The 22952-nt window shown below is 38.3% G+C and overlaps 2 protein-coding genes across 2 annotated transcripts; both read left to right on the forward strand.

The window, feature by feature from the left end:
* The first annotated feature begins 3492 nt into the window (after nucleotides 1–3492).
* LOC129544364 (olfactory receptor 5H1-like) lies at nucleotides 3493–4440 on the forward strand. Its single transcript, XM_055407822.2, has one exon. The coding sequence runs from the start codon at nucleotides 3511–3513 to the stop codon at nucleotides 4438–4440; it is 930 nt and encodes a 309-aa protein (XP_055263797.2). The 5' UTR covers nucleotides 3493–3510.
* Nucleotides 4441–14541: 10101 nt separating this feature from the next.
* On the forward strand, nucleotides 14542–15480 carry LOC129544433 (olfactory receptor 5H2-like). The gene has a single exon (XM_055407945.2). The coding sequence runs from the start codon at nucleotides 14551–14553 to the stop codon at nucleotides 15478–15480; it is 930 nt and encodes a 309-aa protein (XP_055263920.2). The 5' UTR covers nucleotides 14542–14550.
* Nucleotides 15481–22952: the final 7472 nt, after the last annotated feature.

The following is a 22952-nucleotide window of genomic DNA, read 5'->3' on the forward strand; positions in this document are numbered from 1 at the left end:
ATTTTATTTTAATGACTATATTCTAAACAAGCAAAATGATTGTAAGCCTGGATTACTGCCCAAACACAGAAAATGTTTTATTATCTGTGAACATAATTATAACGACATCATGAGATAAATTTTTACGAATTGAAAATTAAACAACTTAAACAGTATTTAAATATCATTTCATAATGATTAGTAGCTAAGAATTCTCTCAAGTTATTCTTAATGAAAAATACATTTTTTGTAATTGATGAAATTCTTTGAATAAAATTTCTAAGTCACTAAAATTTTAACCCCTTTATCCTTCACATAATTCTGACAATACTTTATTTGAATATTTTATATACATGTATCAGGAAATATATAGAAAATGCTCTTCCACTGCTATTTCCAGCATTTCTGAATTAAGGATACACATACATATTTGAGTTTGATAATTTTCAATTATTTAGTGACTTAGGTTTGCATAGAAGGAAGCCCATTCAAAAAAAAATTAACTGCAAATACTGTTGCTGACTATTTATGTAGCCTAAAGGATGTGAGAGTTGGACTGTGAAGAAGGCTGATCGCCAAAGAATTGATGCTTTTGAACTGTGGTGCTGGAGAAGACTCTTGAGAGTCCCTTGGACTGCAAGGAGATCCAACCCATCCATTCTAAAGGAGATCAATCCTGGGTGTTCATTGGAAAGACTGATGCTAAAGCTGAAACTCCAAATACTTTGGCTACCTCATGTGACGAGTTGACTCACTGGAAAAGAGTCTGATGCTGGGAGGGATTGGGGGTGGGAGGAGACGGGGACGACAGAGAATGAAATGGCTGGATGGCATCACCGACTCAATGGACATGAGTTTGAGTGAACTCCGGGAGTTGGTGATGGACAGGGAGGCCTGGCATGCTGTGATTCATGGGGTCACAAAGAGTCGGACACGACTGAGCGACTGAACTGAACTGAACTCAACTGAAACTAAGTGTCAGTATTTTGCTCAATTTTATTCTGCTAAAAATAATCTGGTGGAGAAAAGTGTGTTGTGTAAAACCAGGAGGACTTCTAGAGAAATTCATTTCTAACCAATGTAATAACAAAGATAAACCAACTCAAATATGGAAAGAACTTTATAAACAAAAATAATATACTTACAGGCATCACAAAGTTTCTAAGGTAAAATATAAGATGAAAATCTATTTCATATAAAAATTTCATACAAAAATGAAATTTTGAATAAAAGAATAAAAGGAAAAGGAAGGATTCCCATGGTTGACAATTCTTAATGAAAACCAGAAATAAGGTAAACATTTAATGCCTACATCTTAGACTTTCCCTTTGTACCATCTTCAGTCTTCCTCCTACACATCCTTACTTCTCTTCTGTGGCTTGTCTTATGCATCAATGCTTACACTTATGCGTCTATGCCTATTTCTCTTCTTCTATCTTGTGAATTTTTCACCCACCCAAATTTATCTTTCCAATTCTCCTGCTTCTTTACTCTTCTTGATGTCTTCCTCTCCTTTTCTTGAAAACTTAAAAAAAAATTATCTACAGGAAAAAAAAAATTTATATCTGCTACAGTGAGTAGAACAATAGATTGTTCTCCAGATCTTGGATTCTCTATTTCATCCTTGTCACTATTTTGCCACGTGTTCTTTTCATTATTCTCTGGTATCAACTCTATCAAATAATGGAAACTACTCTCACTAAAGTCATTAAAAAATCTCTTAATTTTCTTACTCAATGACATTTATTCACTCTATGTCTTATCGGTTCATTTATTTTGTCAACTGAACTACACTTCTTTGATCTTCTTGAGTATCTTTCGTCTCTTTATGTTCATAACCCTCATATCTCCAGTTTCCCCTTGATTTTCTGATCATTCTGCTCTTCTGGTCTTTCCCTGTCTTTCATCACTGCCAAACAGGGCTACTGGTTCCAGCATGAAATGCTTTCTTGAATAGAAATTTTCTTTAACACAGAAATGCTAGTTAAGATTAGAGGAACCAGCTGGAAAAATGGCAGCAACAGAAGGAAGAAAGGCAGCCAGTCAACAACAAAAATCATGTCCCAATATTAGCTCTTCGAGAGCTGCTGTCACTGGTGCTGGCTTTGATGCCACTGCTCGTACTGACAATGACACTGGTGTGGGTGAAGGATGAATTTTCTGAAGTCTTCCATTGCTCCCGTGGCCACCTTAGCAAAGAAAACTCTTTTTTGTCCTTGTCCCTTTGTCACTCTCTCTCTCTCTAAATTTCAAATCCACTGTAGGTGGGTTTGACTTGCCAAATTTATATCATGTCCCCTCACTCTAGGTGCAAGAAGAATGGAAAAATCAGTTTCTGATTCTCTGGGATTCCAAAGTAGGTGGTAGATACCTGCCACCGGTGGCAGGAGGGTGGAAAAGAGGGTCAGATATTGGCTGTCCAAAAAAAATGACAAAAGTCCTGTATAACCTCTTTAATATACTTTCTTATGTTTCATTTTCACTCTCCTTCTTCACTTGGTGCACATTCTCTAATAAAGATGTCATATACCGGTATGCTCTAAGCTACCCTCAATCACTCCCAAGACATTTATTTCTAATAAACTCAAGGAAAACTCATACCACAAAGTATATCACTTAGATGTTCAGAGATCACTGTCTTCACAAACTGGCCACTGCATATGAGTTATCAACCCATTTTCAGTGAAAATCTACTCAAGCACCAAGAGACACCCTCTCTATTCTTCACTTACCACCATCTTCACATTCAGTATAGGTGACTCTACACTCTGAATTTTTTTGTATCTACGTCTTCACCCTTTTCATCACTCTGAATATCACTTCAACCATGGACTAGGTACTTCATATGTATTTTAATCACTTGAAAAGTAAGTTTAAAACACAGATCATTAGACTTCATTCTGAACCACTACATCAATTTTTACAGTAAAATTTTATCATTTATATTTTGCACAAAAAGTTCCTTAGAAAATATTGATCTGGTGTAATCTGGTTTGGAAATAAGTGGACAATAGCAACAGCTTCCTGACTTTTATTCCTGATTTTACTTTTTCATTTCTGCACCCAATTTCTATAGAAACATACATTTATTTTAAAAACTCTTACAGTGCCACTCCCATCTCTTATTTTCAGTGCATGTTTACTACCTGATGAATAGTGTTCAAGATCCTTCACGTGACATTCAATTTATTACCCAAGTCCATCAAGCTTCTTTTCCCTGAACCTATAGCCATGTTTCAGACAGAATTTCCCTATTATACTCAATTCTATGCTCAAACATTTATCACATATTTAGAATTTTTCATTTTTCTGAATGTGTTCACTGCTTCACATTTTTTGAATTGTATTTTTATTTTTATTCCAACCAAAGAGACCTCATTCATTTCAAAGATAATAATAAACCTAAGAGGGCATTCTGATATGCATGGTTTATTTAGACTCTCTCCCACATATCTTCATGTTTTAAATTCCTTGTGACTTTTTAAAAAAATCATTTTCTCCATTTCATTTCAGGTAACACTCAGTGAGGGCATGGAAAAGGAAAATGCAACATTGCTGACAGAATTTATTCTCACAGGACTCATATATCAACCAGAATGGCAAATTCCCCTGTTCCTGCTGTTTTTGCTGATATATCTTATCACCATCGTGGGAAATCTTGGTCTGATTGCTCTCATCTGCAATGATCCTCACCTTCACAGTCCCATGTACTTATTCCTTGGGAACCTGGCTTTTGTGGATGCCTGGATATCATCCACAGTGACGCCCCAGTTGCTGGTCAATTTCTTTGCAAAGAGCAAAATGATGTCTCTCACTGAATGCAAGATACAATTTTTTTCCTTTGCAGTCAGTGTAACCACAGAATGTTTTCTGCTGGCAACAATGGCATATGATCGCTATGTGGCCATATGCAAACCATTACTTTACCCAGTTATTATGACCCAAAGACTATGCATCCAGCTATTAATTTTATCATTTTCAGGTGGCCTTTTTCATGCCATACTTCATAATGCTTTTTTACTGAGATTGACCTTCTGTAATTCTAACATAATACATCACTTTTACTGTGACATTGTACCATTATTTAAGATTTCCTGTACTGATCCTTCCATTAATTTTCTGATGGTATTTATTTTCTCTGGGTCAATACAGGTGTTCACCATTCTTACTGTTCTTGTCTCTTATACACTTATTCTTCTTACAGTCTTAAAAAAGAGGTCTGCACAAGGCATAAGGAAGGCCTTCTCCACCTGTGGAGCCCATCTCCTCTCTGTCTGTTTATACTATGGGCCTCTTCTCTTTATGTACGTGCGCCCTGGATCTGCACAAACAGATGATCAAGATATGATGGACTCTCTGTTTTACATGGTTATAGTTCCTCTGTTAAATCCAATCATCTACAGTTTGAGAAATAAGAAAGTCATAGATTCACTGGCAAAAGTGTTAAAGAGAATTGCTTAGATCTCATATTAATATACTTACTCCTTTATTAAAAGTCAAAAATTTGTGTAGATTAGATGTTACTCTATATTGATTAATGCCCAAAGGTTTCACACTAATCATTGCCCTAGAGCTTTAATGATTTAAACTGAGAGTATTAATAAGCATCTTAAAATGTTTATATATTACTGAAACATATAGAAAAAATTTTTCTTCAAGTATTTAAGTCATACTAGAATAATTTAAGAGGAAAACAAAATATTTTACACAAATGTTCTCAATGTAGCTTCCGTTCTGTTCCGTTCCGTTCCGTCGCTCAGTCGTGTCCGACTCTTTGCGACCCCGTGGACTGTAGCCTACCAGGCTTCTCTGTCCATGGGATTCTCCAGGCAAGAATACTGGAGTGGGTTACCATTTCCTTCTCTAGGGGATCTTCAATGTAGCTTCACAAACACATTAAATACCATAGTGGTGTATTCAACTTTGAAAATAATTTGAATATGATGTTTTTGATAACAATAGAGCTGTGCATCCTGAGACTCAAATCACATTTAACTTCACAGTGGAGGCAGGTTTGTATTTGAATGAACAGAGGCAAATATCAAGAATTCTGCTAGCCACCAAAATGTCTTTCATGCCACTATATTTGGGACATGGTTAATTTCACTTTTTGTAGGGTTTCAATTGTCATATCTCACAGAGAAACTAACAGAAATGGTAAGGCAATTTAAAAATTTCAGAAAGGAGTTAAAGTAGGGAAAGTCAGGCAAAACTGTATAAGAATGTTCTTCACCAAAGTCTAGTCTTCACTAACTAGTAGAGGGAAGATTCCTCTCAGGGTCTATGGTATCTTGAAAAGTCCAGTTGTGTTTGTATGTAATAGGGTAATCTGAGAAGTTTAACTGATTCACAAAGCTAAGGGATGAAATTGTAGATTTAACTGGGATGAGCATAGAGAGGAAAAGGGAAGTGGCATGATAAGAAGGAAATAGTCTCAACCTTCCTACAATTTTAAAATAATGAAACTGATCAGAAAAAAAGAAGAAATATGTAGAGATTATTAGAATGTGTTGTAGAACAAACTGCTTAAAATGCATAGTTTTGTTTTTGTTTAGTTGCTAAGTCCAATTCGTTGCGATCCCATGGACCATAGTCCCCCAGACCCCTCTATCCAAGGTATTTCCCAGGCAAGAATTACTGGAATGGGTTGGCATTTCCTTCTCCAGGGAATCTTCCAGACTCTTGGATCTAGCCCACATCTTCTGCAATGGCAGGCAGATTCTTTACCATTTTGGGAAGCCCCAAAATGTATATTGTCACCCTACTTATTTAACTTATATGCAGAGTACATCATGAGGAATGCTGGGCTGGAAGAAGCACAAGCTGGAATCAAGATTGCCGGGAGAAATATCAATAACCTCAGATATGCAGATGACACCACCCTTATGGCAGAAAGTGAAGAGGAACTCAAAAGCCTCTTGATGAAAGTGAAAGAGGAGAGTGAAAAGGTTGGCTTGAAGCTCAACATTCAGAAAACAAAGATCATGGCATCTGGTCCCATCACTTTATGGGAAATAGATGGGGAAACAGTGGAAACAGTGTCAGACTTTATTTTTTGGGGCTCCAAAATCACTGCGGATGCTGATTGCAGCCATGATATTAAAAGACGCTTACTCCCTGTAAGGAAAGTTATGACCAACCTTGATAGTATATTAAAAAGCAAAGACATTACTTTGCCAACAAAATTCCATCTAGTCAAGGCTATGGTTTTTCCAGTGGTCATGTATGGATGTGAGAGTTGGACTGTGAAGAAAGCTGAGTGCCGAAGAATTGATGCTTTTGAACTGTGGTGTTGGAGAAGACTCTTGATAGTCCCTTATACTGCAAGGAGATCTAACCAGTCCATTCTAAAGGAGATCAATCCTGGGTGTTCATTGGAAGGACTGATGCTAAAGCTGAAACTGCAACCCTTTGGCCACCTCATGCAAAGAGTTGACTCACTGAAAAAGATTCTGATGCTAGGAGGGATTGGGGGCAGGAGGAGAAGGGGACGACAGAGAAAGAGATGGCCAGATGGCATCACCAACTCAATGGACATGGGTTTGAATGAACTCCGGGAGTTGGTGATGGACAGGGAGGCCTGGCGTGCTGTGATTCATGGGGTCACAAAGAGTCGGACACGAATGATCAAATGAACTGAACTGAACTGAATCTATGGATTCTTCTGTTCTGATGTATCTTTCAGAAAAATTCTATTTTATGCCTTGCAGAAATTCAACACATCTCTTCATTGATGTGTTCCTATTCTCACCTCTGTTACAATTTTTTTTTCATTTTTGCATATCATATATGTCATTTCAGTAGCACGTTGGAAAAGATGTAAAGTATGAACTTGCACAAAGCCCACATTTTAGAAGATATTCTGCAGAATTCTTCAAAAAGATCCTATGAAATTACATGTGTACTCTTTAATGGTATTTAGATACAATGTATAATATCACAATGTTAAGGTTATTCAGCTGCTGATATTGGATAAAACTATCTGTTGGAAATGCTAAAACACCATTGAAATACCCTTTATTTTGAAGCTGTATTAATTTGTTTAATCTAGAGAGAAAAAAGAATCCATCATTCCTCTCTATTTATATACATATTAAACTTTTTTTCCTCATCAATTTACAATACTTTGTACTGTTGAGAAGTTGTTGAGATTGTACTAGTCTGTGTTAAAAGAATCAACACTTAGGAGTCAGGTAAAAACAAACACCATCAAACCTAGAACAGTAATTATTAGTGTGAATTGTGAACTAAGCCAGCATCTCATTACCTCATCTCAAGGTAAGGTAAGCCATAATTGGTGGCATTATAACATTTCATTTGCTGTGAAGTGAATTCCTTGATCAGATAAATGCACACAATATGAACTGCCATCAGAGTGGATAAGGAATCTTGTAATTCCATAGATGGTTGTTTCGGCAGAAGCACTGCCAACAAGGAAGAATCTTTATCTAGAGCAAGCCTCTATTCTAATAATAACAAAACACCCTTCCGTGATGGATAATTGTCCAATGCAATCAACATGCCAGCCGGGGGCTGGCTGATCACCTAAATGAGTGATGCAGTATCAGGGACTCTGTGTTGGTCTCTGTGCTAATAGAAAAGGCACTCAAAATGACCTTAGAATAGTTGGCCATAGTGAGTGGAAGTCCATGTTGCTGAGACTATACATAATTTCCATTCCTGACACTATGGCACCTTTTTTCAAAAGCCTATTTTGTGATGATGGGGTCGCTATAGAAAGAGCTTGACTGGTATCTGAGAATGGGTCATCATATCCACTTAATTATTAACATCCTCCATTGCAAATCATCCTTTACTGAGCAGTCACACAGGACACAAGTATCAATGAGTTTATAGGGATCTATCCACATATTTCTTCCATATTTCCTTAGCATCAATCTTCTAGTAATACTGCTTCAAAATCCCTGACCATCAGCCAAACCATTCTCTAAAACCCTTGAGCCATTATATCATCATCGATCAGGCCATTTCTCTTTCTAGGAAAGTGAACAACCAGGTGAACTGCTTAAAGTTCTGTCCTTTGGGAGGATTTTCCCTCACTGTGCTCCTCCAGAGATGTCACTGAGAGTGGTAATGGTGCTATAGTTGTCCACTCTCAGATAGTGTGTGCCTATTTTGCAGAACCATCTGTAAACCAGGTCCAGGCAATCTCTTTCTTTGTCTATTGACTATTGACAACACTCATGCCACACTCCATTAGGCCACAATTCAAAATGGGATACAGGCTTTGCCTCAAACCTAAGGTCTACACACTTTTTTATCCCTATAGAGGCCTGTCAAAAGATTCCAAACAGCATCCTTATCTTCCACTACACTCCAAGCAGCATTTTTTTTTTCCTGCTGGATCATATGACCCAAGTAGCACAACAGGTTGAACAGCAGCCTAGTCCTTTTACAAATACTTCTCCTGCTCTGAACTATACTCAAAAGCAGAAGTTTTTCTGGTTCCTTGCAACCAGTGAGGATGATGCTGCCTCCAAAATCCACAGTGGCCCACTAAGTGTTCTGTGTCTGTTTTGGTTGCAGGATGGGCCAGATGCAACAATTTATCCATCACCTGTGAAGGTGTACCTCTACATGACCCACACAAGTGATCTCCAAGGAATTTCACTAAGTTAAATGGGCCTTGAAATTTTTTTGAATTTATTTCTCATCTACTAGTATGCAAATGTCCACCAATAAGTATAAAGTAGTTGCTATTTCTTGCTCACTAGGTCCAATCAGCATAATGGACCAGTATAATATCTTGTGGGAAGAAAATAAATCATGATCCTTAAGGAAATATTTGTAAATCTTACATGTGATAAAAGACTTGTATCCAGGATATATAAAAACTTCTCAAAACCCCAAAATAAGAAAATATGTAACTCCATTAAAATGGATAAAAGGTTTAAACAGACATTTTTAGTAAACTAGATATAAGTGAGTGAGTGAAGTTGCTCAGTCGTGTTCAACTCTTTGTGACCCCGTGAGCTGTAGCCTACCAGGCTTCTCCATCCTTGGAATTCTCCAGGCAAGAACACTGGAGTGGGTATTTCCTTCTCCAGGGGATCTTCCCGACCCAGGGATCAAACCTGGGTCTCCTGCATTGGAGGCAGACGCTTTAACCTCTGAGCCACCAGGGAAGCCCATTTGTCAAATAAGAACACAAAAACGTGCTCAATATAATTTGTCATTGGGAAAATGCAAATGAAGACCACAGTGTGATACCATGACCCACCGTTAAAAAGGCTAAAATTGAAAAAGACTACTCACACTGATTGCAACCCTTTGTACTTATATACAGGCAACAAAATGAGTTAAAAGATAATTACACAAAATTGAAGGGGATAATATAGGTTATGTTGAAGCTAATGATATACATTATAATGTTTACTTCATCCTTCTGTTGAGTTTTCACGGTGATTTCTCTCCAATCTGTCTTGGTTTTTCTTCTCTTATTTAGCTTTCACTAGGACATAGGATAAATGATTAATGAATCTACAAAAAATATGCCATTTGCTTTTCCCTTAGCTATCAATCTAGTTCCAGGTGTAAATTAAACATTTTTGACTATTCAGATATCAAAACATGAAATATTTTCATATCATACTATTTTATCATATATAATGTCATTTTTTAAATTTACATTCAATAGCAACTTCTCTGTTAATAGCTAAAGTCAAATCAGAACATGTGACCATCATGTTCAAAATCCATCAGTAATTTTCCTTTTAGTTCGGGTAAAGAGCAAACTCCCTGACCTCGTCTCCAGATCCTCTGTGATCCCACCAATGCTGGCCTCCCTTTCCCTTCTAGCTCCTCTTTGTTTCTCTCTTTGCATTCCAGCTCCATTTGTTATTCTTCATTTCTTTAATAATCTAGCTCACTGATAAGCTAGGTCTGTTAATTATGGAATATCCTAAGGATGGCAAATATCCAGAGTCAGAACCTTGATAGAAATGAAGACCCTCAGGCCTTATTCTTCACCTACTAAAATAGAATCTACATTTTAGAAAAATTTTCAGGAGATTCACAAGGATTAAAGTTGGAGATGCAATGATCTAGGCCACCCCCTACTGTGGTCCTCTGGTTTTCTTTTTCCTTTACTCCTCCCACCAAATGTTGCCTAGTAAGATTTTTGATCAGTTTTTAGCTTAAGGTGGAAAGTTACTTGCAGGTCTGGAATTTGAGTTAAATTTGATAAGGAGGATAATTTTCTTGGGGTCAGTTCCTGAAAGGAATCTGGAACTTTGGTCCAAGTAAATTCAAGATGATTAGCTCAGAAAAAACATATTGATCAAGGCACTCAGAGCATCAAAATTTACAGATAAACTGAAGTTTACATAAATAGGAGTGTCATCTATGGTGGAAAATCGTGTAATTTCAATACTTAAAACTAGAACTGCCAACAATGACCTGATATTATGATTTTCCACAGGGAAAAACCTGGACTTCTACATGTTCAAATCTATATACCCAAAGGAAAAGCTTAGTTTTGTCCTAAAGGGAATCCTTGTATGTTATCTGGGAATTTTAGTTCTTCACTTCTTCCTGTTCTGGCAAAAACAAACAGTTATACAACTTGCCGACTATTGTATTCAAAGCAAATTTATTTAAACAACATTTTCTGGAACTTGGGAAATAAAGCCTCCAAAATGAATGGGTATGCAAGGACTTGCTACATGTGTTACTGTCATTCCAGTGCTGTATTATTATTTTCTACTTAGAAATCCTAACTCTTTGAAAGGATTTCCACAATTTCTTACAAGATATGGGTAAGAGAAAACTGAATTCTATAAGATTCATTATTCATTTTATAAAGTAGTCAAAATACCGTATAATTTATAATAATTTTAGATTGTTTGCAGGATGCAAAAAAACCTGACAGTGGAAAATGTAAAACAATGAATACATTATCTGTATATGTTTTTCAGTGAGTAAATCTGAATAAGCAAAATACCTGTAAGATTGAATTATTCCCTTTGACAATAATCTATTATCTTTCTAACAAAATTTAAATGACTTTATAAGTTTTGGTGAACTAGAATGTTAAATAATTAAACTGGATTTAAACATCAGGTTATATATGTTCTACATAAAAAATTTTTGAGTTTATTCTGATTAAAGATCCATTATTTTTCATTAATTACAATCTCTTAATAAACTTTTAAGGTAAGTTACTTATATTATCTCCTCTATTCTTTCACTTACTTGTGACAATAATTTCACTGAATATATTATACATGTACATGTATACTTGATAAGCATATATTCAAGAAATATATAGAAAATATCTCTCTTCTGGTCTTGCCAGGTTTATGATTTTAAAAAAGACCCACACACATATTATTTGAGAATCTTCAATTATTAGTGATTTGGGACTACATGGAAAAGAGTCTCTTTCAAATAAAAAAATACCTAACAGCTGGAATTACTGGCACTGGTTATTTGGGTTCCAAATAACCCAAGGCTGGAATTGGGCTCCAGCCTTTGGCTCAATTTTTGCTAATAGAAGAAAGTGCTCTCAAGTAAAACCCAGCAGGTTTTTAGAGAAGTTCTAATTACTGTAATAATAAATAAAAATCAACTTTTAAATATTGAAAGAACTATCCAGCAATGCTAGTATATTTATAGACAGCCAAAGTTTCTGCTGCTGCTGCTAAGTCGCTTCAGTCGTGTCTGACTCTGTGCGACCCCATAGACGGCAGCCCACCAGGCTCCCCCGTCCCTGGGATTCTCCAGGCAAGAACACTGGAGTGGGTTGCCATTTCCTTCTCCAATGCAGGAAAGTGAAAAGTGAAAGTGAAGTCGCTCAGTCGTGTCCGACTCTTTGTGACCCCATGGACTGCAGCCTACCAGGCTCCTCAGTTTCTAGGGTAAAATTTAAATTAAAATTCTCTGTCACACAAATTCCCTAGGAAGATAAACTTGGAATTTTAAAGAAAAGAGTAAGAAACGATTCCCAGTGTTGACAATATTTAATGAAAACCAGTTAAGACAAATATTTACCTGCAAATGTTCCCCTTATTTCCTTTTCAGTGTTTATGTGATCTCACTGGAAAAGACTCTGATGCTGGGAAAGGTTGGGGGCGGGAGAAGGGGACGACGGAGAATGAGATGGCTGGATGGCATCACCGACTCTGTGGACATGAGTTTGAGTGAACTCCGGGAGTTGGTGATGGACAGGGAGGCCTGGCGTGCTGTGATTCATGGGGTCGCGGAGAGTCGGACACGACTGAGCGACTGAACTGAACTGAACTGAACTGACCTCTGTCTTTACTGGCTCGTCTTTTCTACACTTATCTTTCCACATCTCTGCTATATTTTATCTATTCCTCACTCTCCTTTTTTTTTTTTTTTCATCTACCCAAATTTCTCCTTTCCACTCCTCCTGCTTGTTTTCTCTCCTTGATGCCTTCCTCTCCCCTCTCGAAAATTTTTACTTAAGTGCTCTACAAGGGAAGAAAAAAACACTTTTTCCTATGAGCAGTAGATAAATTCCAATTGTTCTCCATTTTTTTCTTACTCAAAAACACGCTCCTTTATTCTGTGTACCCTTATTCTGTTCCCATTTATTTCTTAACTATTCTCTGTTCTTGACACTATTACAAAATGGAAACCAATCTCAGTAAAAACACTAAAAACCTCTCATTTCATTTTTCAGTGTCCTTTATTCACTCCTTGTCCACCAGAGCATTCATTTTTCCACTCGGTACAGCACTTCATTATGTCTTTGAGGGTCTTTTCTCTTTTTATGTCCACATAATTCAATTCTCCAGCTCCTCTTCTGCTTCTCTGATGACTCTATTTAGAATATTTTTCTGGTCTCTCCCCTATCTCTCTTGGTTAGAGCCAGGGCACTTGTTAGGATTCCCAGGGGTACTAATGGTAAAGAACCCACCTGCCAATGCAGGAAACATAAGAGATGTGGGTTCAATCCCTGGGTAGGGAAGATTGCCTGGAAGAGGGCATGCAACCCACTTCAGGATTCTTGCCTGGAGAATCCCATGGACAGGGGAGCCTGGTGGGCTACAGTCCATAGGGTCGCAAAGAGTCAGACAAGACTGAAGTGACTTAGCAAACATGCACAGGGCACTTGTTTGCAACAGAAAGTTAGTTAGTTGAATGGAAATTGACTATTACATAGAAAGTCCAGGGAGATTGGAAAAATCAGCTGAAAATGGGCAGGAATAGAAAAAAGCAACACAGTGAGCTCCGCCACAGCTCACACAGACAATGTTGGTGCAGATTCAGGAAGCATTTCCCAGGGTCTTGATATGGCTGCCTTGGCTGATTTAGCAACCAAAATTCTCTTTTCTTCCTGTCCCTTTCTTTTCTCCATATTACAAATTCAGTGTTGGTGCACTTGACTGGTCAAACCTACATCAAGTCCTCTTACTCAAGGAGCAAAAGGAACGGGAAAGAGTTCCTGGTTCTTTTGATTTCTAGAGTAAGAATGACATGTATTCACTTTGAAGCCTCTTTAACAAAATTTCCTCAAGTTTCAAGCCACACCCTCCTTCTTTTTACCTTATACATACTTTCTAATGGTTAGGTTATCCATAAGTATGCCTTCGGCTACCCAAATACTTTCAAGTCATTGTTTATATTATGCTCTAACAAACTCATACTACTAAGCTATCCCACGTGGATAATCTCTATAACAAGTGACCAAAGCATCTGAGTTCTCAAATTCAATTTTGATGACCATCTGCCCATCACCAAGTGTCCTCTCTCTCCTTCACTGACCACTCCTTCCAAACCTGTCACTGAGCCCTAGTGACTCTATATTCTGATTTATCCTGGTCTGCTCTTTGCCTTTTGCATCAATCCTAATAACATATTACACACTGACTAATAACTTCACATGCATTTGAGTCAACTAGAGAGCATTCTGGAAATACAGATTATTAGACTTCATTCCTATTCCCACTGAATCAGTATCTACAATAATACCTCATAATCTATATTTTGTACAAAAATTTCCCCCAGATAATTCTGATGTGTATTCTGGTTTGGAAAACACCAGACAAGAGTATCAGCTTTCTAATTATTGTTCTTAATTCTGCTTTCCCCTCTCTGCAGAGTATTTTTTTACATTGCCAAACATTTAATTTAAAAAATATCTTGCCATGAATTTCCTAGTCCTAAAACTTTTCAGTGCATACCTACTGCCCAAGAAATAAAGTTCAAGATCCTTCAAATGGCATTAAAATCACTCTATAATTCAAACTTCTTTCCCCTAAACCCTCATCCAAGTTCCAGATGCAGAATGTTTCTAACACACACAAGTATCCTCACAAATTTAGCTCATTTTACAATGTCTGTCCTTTCTTCTAAGTCTTTTAATTCCTGCACATTTTTTGAACTGAAATACTTCCATTTTCTATTATGCCAGTTCCTCAGATTATTTTTCATTGTCATGATAGTAGTGAATAAAATTAAGGGCATTCTGACAAATGCATGGTTTTATTTCAACTACTTATTCCGATATTCTTTTTATATAATCTTAATGAATGTTCCTTTTACATTTACTGCATTTCATTTCAGGGGCTATCCAGTAACAACATGGATACTAAAAATGCAACATCACTGACAGAATTTGTTCTCACAGGACTTACATATCAGCCAGATTGGCATCTTCACCTGTTCCTGATGTTCCTGATAATATACCTCATCACCACTGTGGGAAACCTTGGACTAATCGCTCTCATCTATAATGACCCTCACCTTCACATCCCCATGTACTTATTCCTTGGGAGTTTAGCCTTTGTGGATGCTTGGATCTCATCCACTGTGACTCCCAAGATGCTCGTCAACTTCCTGGCCAAGAGGAAGATGATCTCTCTCTCTGAATGCATAACACAGTTGTTTTCCTTTGCATTCAGTGCAACCACAGAATGTTTTCTCTTGGCAACAATGGCGTTTGATCGGTATGTGGCCATATGCAAACCATTACTTTATTCAGTGATTATGACCAATAGATTATGCATCCGACTATCAGTCTTATCATTTGTAGGTGGTCTTATTCATTCCATAATTCATATAGGTTTTTTATTCAGATTAACCTTCTGTAAGTCTAACATAATACACCACTTTTATTGTGACATCATACCATTGTTTAAGATTTCTTGTACCGACCCTTCAATCAATGTTCTGATGGTATTTATTTTCTCAGGGTCAATACAAGTGTTCACCATTCTTACTGTTCTTATCTCTTATATACTTGTTTTCTTTACAATCTTAAAAAATAAATCCATACAAGGCATAAGGAAGGCCTTCTCCACCTGTGGAGCCCACCTCCTATCTGTCTCTTTATATTATGGGCCTCTTCTCTTCAGGTATGTGCACCCTGGTTCTGCACAAACAGATGCTCAAGATATGATGGACTCTCTATTTTACACTGTTATAATCCCTTTGTTAAATCCAATCATCTATAGCCTGAGAAATAAGAAAGTCATAGACTCACTGAAAAAAGTGTTAAAGAGAAATGTTTAGATTTCATAATGTTATCTGTAGTCTTTTTTTTTTTTTATTAAAATCATCACATGGTTGTAAAGATTAGACATGTTTTGGTAGTGTTCCAAGCTTCTTGTATTTATAACTGCCTTTGTTTTTTTAAGGTGTTATGACTTAAAGTGTTAGCACTAATATACCCCTTAAAATATTTGTATATGTTGTTCAAAAATACAAAGAACTTTAAACAGGTATCTATGTCATGCTATAATAATTGAAGCAGAATACAAATTAAAACACTCTAATGCTTAAATGTTCTTCAATACAGCTTTATAAAGTCATTAAGCTTTGAAATAGTATAGTTCCTCTGAACAGCATTATGTTGATTTAGACAGGAATACAGGTGTGCAGCCTGTAGACTCATATCTCATTTAACTCCATAGTGGAAGCAGGTTTGTGTTTGAACAGAGGCAAATCCCAGGAATTCTACTGCCATCCAAAGGTCTTCCATCCACTCTATTTGGGACATGATGCATTTCACTTCCTGTGGGGATTCAATACTCAAATCACAGAGAGAAACAGAAATTGGGACAGCAATGAGGAAAAAATGAGAATGGAACTAAAACAGTGAAGGTCAAACTAAATTGTAAAAGGATGCCCCCTTAGCTTAGTGTATTTTTTGAATAATGAAGAGGGTTGTCTCTCATTGTATATATTTCCTTGAAAGGTAATTTCCAGCTGTGTTTGTATGTTGTGGGATAACCTTAAAAGTTTCACTAATGTACACCTGGGGCAGATTCATGTCAATGTATGGCAAAACCAACACAATAATGTAAAGTAATTAGCCTCCAACTAAAATAAATTAATTTTAAAAAGTTTCACTAATTCAGAAAGTTACGAGATGAAATTTCAGAATAATTGGGATGACATAGAGAAGAAAAGTGATGTAATAGAAAGGAAATGGTCAATCTTGCTAGATTTTTAAAAAATGAAGTTACTAGGAAGATAAAGAAATTATTAATATATAAAACATTTCTAACATCAGTCAGAATGGCTGCTATCCAAAAGTCTACAAACAATAAATACTGGAGAGGATGTGGAAAAAAAGGAACCCTCTTACACTGTTGGTGGGAATGCAAACTAGTACAGCCACTATGGAGAACAGTGTGGAGATTCCTTAAAAAAAATGGAAATAGAACTGCCATACAACCCAGCAATCAAACTGCTGGGCATACACACCAAGGAAACCAGAACTGAAAGAGACACATGTACCCTAGTGTTCATCACAGCACTGTTTATAATAGCCAGGACAGGGAAGCAACCTAGATGTCCATCGGCAGATGAATGGATAAGAAAGCTGTGGTACATATACACAATGGAATAATAATCAGCTATTAAAAAGAATGCATTTGAATCAGTTCTAATGAGGTGGATGAAACTGGAGCCTATTATACAGAGTGAAGTAAGCCAGAAAGAAAAACACCAATACAGTATACTAACGCATATATATGGAATTTAGAAAGATGGTTGGACCAGGAAATGGCAACCCACTCCAGTACTCTTGCCTGGGAAAATCCCATGGACAGAGGAGCCCGGCAGGCTACAGTCCATGGGGTTGCTAAGAGTCAGACATGACTGGGCAACTTCACTTTCAATTTTCACCTTCATGCATTGGAGAAGAAAATGGAAACCCACTTCAGTATTCTTGCCTGGAGAATCCCAGGGACAGGGGAGCCTGGTGGGCTGCTGTCTATGGGGTCGCACAGAGTCGGACATGACTGAAGTGACTTTGCAGCAGCAGCAGCAAGATGTTAACGATGACCCTATATGCGAGACAGCAAAAGAGACACAGATGTAACGAACAGTCTTTTGGACTCTGTGGGAGAAGGCAAGGGTGGGATGCTTTGAGAGGGTAGTGTTGAAATGTAAAAAACAAAACAAACAAAAAAAAAAACCCTAGAATGTGTTGTTTACATGATGGCTTCAGATATTACCAAAGTTCAAATAATGTTAAGATTATATGGTGTCATAGTGCCTAGTGAATGGCTTGGGAAGATACGAAAATTAGTAATGTTTTGGATGTTTTGTAACCTCAAAGTACTTAGTTGTCAGCTTTCATCTCACTTTAAGCTCTAGATACAATGAGTAATCCATCTTCACGTCTCTTGCCTTTTCTTCCTCAACACGGAAATTCCATACACTTTACTATTAACATTACTGAGATTCTTTACCCTAAAAATTATCCACCTTTGAGTACTTACTTATCTTCTATAATCTAAAGATACTCATGAGCCCTGACCATAGCCAACAGTTTATTCTTCATAAATAGAACAATACTTAAATCATATTCCATTTTGATAACTTTTAATGGATTGACATGCTAATAGATTATTTGCAAATATGGTGTATGTATGTATATACATATTTTTCTGTGTATATACACATCCGTCCTCCGTTCCGTCGCTCAGTTGTGTCCGACTCTTTGCGACCCCGTGGACTGTAGCCTACCAGGCTTCTCCGTCCATGGAATTCTCCAGGCAAGAATACTGGAGTGGGTTACCGTTTTCTTCTCCAGGGGATCTTCCTGACCCAGGGATCGAACCCGGGTCTCCCGCATTGGAGGCAGATGCTTTAACCTCTGAGCCACCAGGGAAGCCCGTATATATATACACATACATCTGATTATTTGTTCATGGGTATGTCCAGATTAAATGATATATATAAGTATATATCTATATAGGAGAAAAGGAAAGATATACCCACTTGAAGCAGAGTTCCAAAGAATAGCAAGGAGAGATAAGAAAGCCTTCCTCAGAGATCAATGCAAAGAAATAGAGGAAAACAACAGAATAGGAAAAACAAGAGATCTCTTCAAGAAAATTAGAGATTCCAAGGGGTGTTCATTGGAGGGACTGATGCTAAAGCTGAAACTGCAATACTTTGGCCACCTCATGCGACGAGTTGACTCACTGGAAAAGACTCTGATGCTGGGAAAGGTTGGGGGCGGGAGGAGAAGGGGACGACGAAGAATGAGATGGCTGGATGGCATCACCGACTCTGTGGACATGAGTTTGAGTGTACTCCGGGAGTTGGTGATGGACAGGGATGCCTGGCGTGCTGTGATTCATGGGGTCGCGGAGAGTCGGACACGACTGAGCGACTGAACTGAACTGAATTGAACTGAAGCGAACATTTCATGCAAAGATGGGCTCAATAAAGGACAGAAATGGTATGGACCTAACAGAAGCAGAAGATATTAAGAAGAGGTGGCAAGAATACACAGAAGAACTGTACAAAAAAGATCTTCACGACCCAGATAACCACAATGGTGTGATCACTCACCTAGAGCCAGATATGCTGGAATCTGAAGTCAAGTGGGAAGCATCACTATGAACAAAGCTAGTGGAGGTGATAGAATTCCAGTTGAGCTATTTCTAATCCTAAAAGGTGATGCTGTGAAAGTACTGAACTCAATATGCCAGCAAATTTGGAAAACTCAGCAGTGACCACAGGACTGGAAAAGATCAGTTTTCATTCCAATCCCAAAAAAAGGCAATGCCAAAGAATGCTCAAACTACCACACAATTGCACTCATCTCACACGCTAGTAAAGTGATACTTAAAATTCTCCAAGTCAGGCTTTAGCAATACGTGAACCATGAACTTCCAGATGGTCAAGCTGGTTTTAGAAAAGGCAAAGAACCAGAGATCAAAGGCAGAGAACCAGAGATCAAATTAGAGGCACCAGATATCAAATTACCAACATCCACTGGATCATCGAAAAGGCAAGAGAGTTTCAGAAAAACATGTATTTCTGCTTCATTGACTATGCCAAAGCCTTTGTGTGGATCACAATAAACTGTGGAAAATTCTGAAAGAGATGGGAATACCAGACCACCTGACCTGCCTCTTGAGAAACCTGTATGCAGGTCAGGAAGCAACAGTTAGAACTGGCCAAGGAACAACAAACTGGTTCCAAATAGGAAAAGGAGTATGTCAAGACCATATATTGTCATCCTGCTTATTTAACTTATATGCAGAGTACATCATGAGGAATGCTGGGTTGGAAGAAGCACCAGCTGGAATCAAGATAACCGGGAGAAATATCAATAACCTCAGATATGCAGATGACACCACCCTTATGGCAGAAAGTGAAGAGGAACTAAAAAGCCTCTTGATGAAAGTGAAAGGAGAGTGAAAAATTTGGCTTAAAGCTCAGTATTCAGAAAACTAAGATCATGACATCTGTTCCCATCACTTCATGGGTAATAGATGGGGAAACAGTGGAAACAGTGTCAGACTTTATTTTGGGGGGCTCCAAAATCACTGCAGATGCTGATTGCAGCCATGAAATTAAAAGATGCTTGCTCCTTGGAAGGAAAGTTATGACCAACCTAGACAGCATATTAAAAAGTAGAGACATTGCTTTGTCAGCAAAGGTCATTGTAGTCAAGGCTATAGTTTTTCCCATGGTCATGTATGAGGATGTGAGAATTGGACTATAAAGAAAGCTCAGTGCTGAAGAATTGATGCTTTTGAACTGTAGTGTTGGAGAAGACTCTTCAGAGTCCCTTGGACTGCAAGGAGATCCAACCAGTCCATCCTAAGGGAAATCAGTCCTGGTGTTCATTGGAAGGACTCATGTTGGGGCTGAAATTCCAATACTTTGGCCACCTGATGCGAGGAGCTGACTCATTGGAAAAGACCCTGATGCTGGGAGGGCTTGGGGGCAGGAGGAGAAGGGGACGACAGAAGTTGAGATGGTTGGATGGCATCACTGACTCAATGGACATGGGTTTGGGTTGACTCCGGGAGTTGGTGATGGACAGGGTGGTCTGGTGTGCTGCAGTTCATGGGGTCACAAAGAGTTGGACACGACTGAGCGACTGAACTGTACTGATATATCTATATCTATGTTTATACTCACACAGCCCCATCCCTCACCCTCTCCCTCTTTGTCTCCATCTCTGTTTCTACCACTATCACCATCACCCTGATTTGTTCACCATGGTATTACATAAGGGCCTTTCAAACAATATCTTGACTTAATTCTGAAGTCCCTTACAACACAGTTTTCATAATGAACCCTGTGTTATACACAAAAGGAGTTGCAGAAAACTTTCTGAATACCTTTTATTCTCTCAAGTACATGCTTTTACTAATACAAGTCTCTCCACAGAGAATCTCCCCACTTTCAACAACTAACCCCACCTTTATTTACCACTGAAATGGTGGTCTTTCTTTCAGATCTTTCTCAAATGTTATAGCTCCCATGATGCACTTCCAGATTATCTTGAAGAGGTTAGTAATGCTTACTCATTTGAAACTTTTGGCAGTTTATTTATCCTTTTTTGTAGCATCAAAATATTCATTCTGGTATCTTGATTTCAAGGACTCTCTTAATTCATTCTGAGATTAATTCAGCTAAACAGTAGAAGAGGAAATCTGTTTTACACAAGCATGAACCTCCTTTTGAGATACTAAACTTGAGTAAATGCTTCCGTTTTATATTTTGTACAAAGGAATATTGCACAATAATATATACCAAAATAATCAAAAGGAAAAACTTTTCTGTATGTTTAATTATACCCAAATAAATTTCATGATAATAAAGGCACATTTAATAGATATTTCATTTCAATCAATATATAAGGAATATCCCATAAATAAGTTTTTCTTTACCTTGAAGACATTGCTGGCTCTCATTATTTTTCTTAAGATTGTTACTCTGATTTCTGTTGTACTACTTTTAAAATTTTTTTGTCGTAAAAATCACATAATATAAAATATACTATCTTAACGAGAGACGCCGGCCCAGGCGGCGCAGACGCGACGCGAGAGACGCCAGCCCCGGTGCAACGACCCACGCAAAGAGGTGCGGCCGTGAGGAGCTACCCTACGCCTGAGGCCAGGGCCGGTGGCCGAGAGGAGCTACCCCATGTCCAACAGGCGGTGGCTGCGCGGGGAGAGGCGCTACTCCGCGTTCAAGGTCAGGAGGGGCAGCCTTGAGGAGATACCCCTCGTCCAAGGTAAGGTACAGCGGCTGCACTTTGCTGGAGCGGCTGTGAAGAGATTTTCCACGACCAAGGTAAGAGAAACCCAAATAAGACAGTAGGTATTGCTAGGGGGCATCAGAGGGCAGACACACTGAAATCATAATCACAGGAAACTAGCCGATCTGATCACATGGACCACAGCCGAATGTGGTCCACTGGAGAAGGGAATGGCAAACCACTTCAGTATACTTGCCTTGAGAACCCCATGAACAGTAACAAAGGGCAAAATGATAGGATACTGAATGAGGAATTCCCCAGGTCGGTAGGTGCCCAGTATGCTACTGGAGCTCAGTGGAGAAATAACTCTAGAAGGAATAAAGGGATGGAGCAAAAGCAAAACCAATACCCAGCTGTGGATGTGACCAGTGATAGAAGCAAGGTCCGGTGCTGTAAAGAGCAATATTGCATAGGAACCTGGAATGTTAGGTCCATGAATCAAGGCAAATTGAAAGTGGTCAATGGGAGATGGCAAGAGTGAACGTCGACATTCTAGGAATCAGTGAATTAAAATGGACTGGAATGGGTGAATTTAACTCGGATGACCATTATATCTACTACTGTGGGCAGGAATCCCTTAGAAGAAATGGAGTAGCCATCATGGTCAACAAAAGAGTCCGAAATGCAGTACTTGGATGCAATCTTTAAAATGACAGAATATTTTCTGTTCGTTTCCAAGGCAAACCATTCAATATTACAGTTATCCAGGCCTATGCCCCAACCAGTAATGCTGAAGAAGCCGAAGTTAATCAGTTCTATGAAGACCTACAAGACCTTTTAGAACTAACACCCAAAAAAGATGTCCTTTTCATTATAGGGGACTGGAATGCAAAAGTAGGAAGTCAAGAAACACCTGGAGTAACAGGCAAACTTGGCTTTGGAGCACGGAATGAAGCAGGGCAAAGGCTAATAGAGTTTTGTCAAGAGAATGCACTGGTCATAGCAAACACCCTCTTCCAACAACACAAGAGAAGACTCTACACATGGACATCACCAGATGGTCAACACCGAAATCAGATTGATAATATTCATTGCAGCCAAAGACGGAGAAGCTGTATACAGTTAGCGAAAAGAAGACCAGGAGCTGACTGTGGCTCAGATCATGAACTCCTTATTGCGAAATTCAGACTTAAATTGAAGAAAGTAGGGAAAACCACTAGACCATTCAGATATGACCTCAATCAAATCCCTCATGATTATACAGTGGAAGTGAGAAATAGATTTAAGGGACTAGATCTGATTGATAGAGTGCCTGATGAACTCTGGACGGAGGTTCGTGACATTGTACAGGAGACAGGGACCAAGACCATCCCCATGGAAAAGAAATGCAGAAGAGCCAAATGGCTGTCTGAGGAGGCCTTACAAATAGCTGTGAAAAGAAGAGAGGTGAAAAGCAAAGGAGAAAAGGAACGATATAAGCATCTGAATGCAGAGTTCCAAAGAATAGCAAGGAGAGATAAGA

This window comes from Moschus berezovskii, chromosome 1 (assembly GCF_049115385.1).
Source record: "Moschus berezovskii isolate FMDL1 chromosome 1, NW_MosBer_1.0, whole genome shotgun sequence".
In the NCBI taxonomy this organism is placed as follows: Eukaryota; Metazoa; Chordata; class Mammalia; order Artiodactyla; family Moschidae; genus Moschus; species Moschus berezovskii.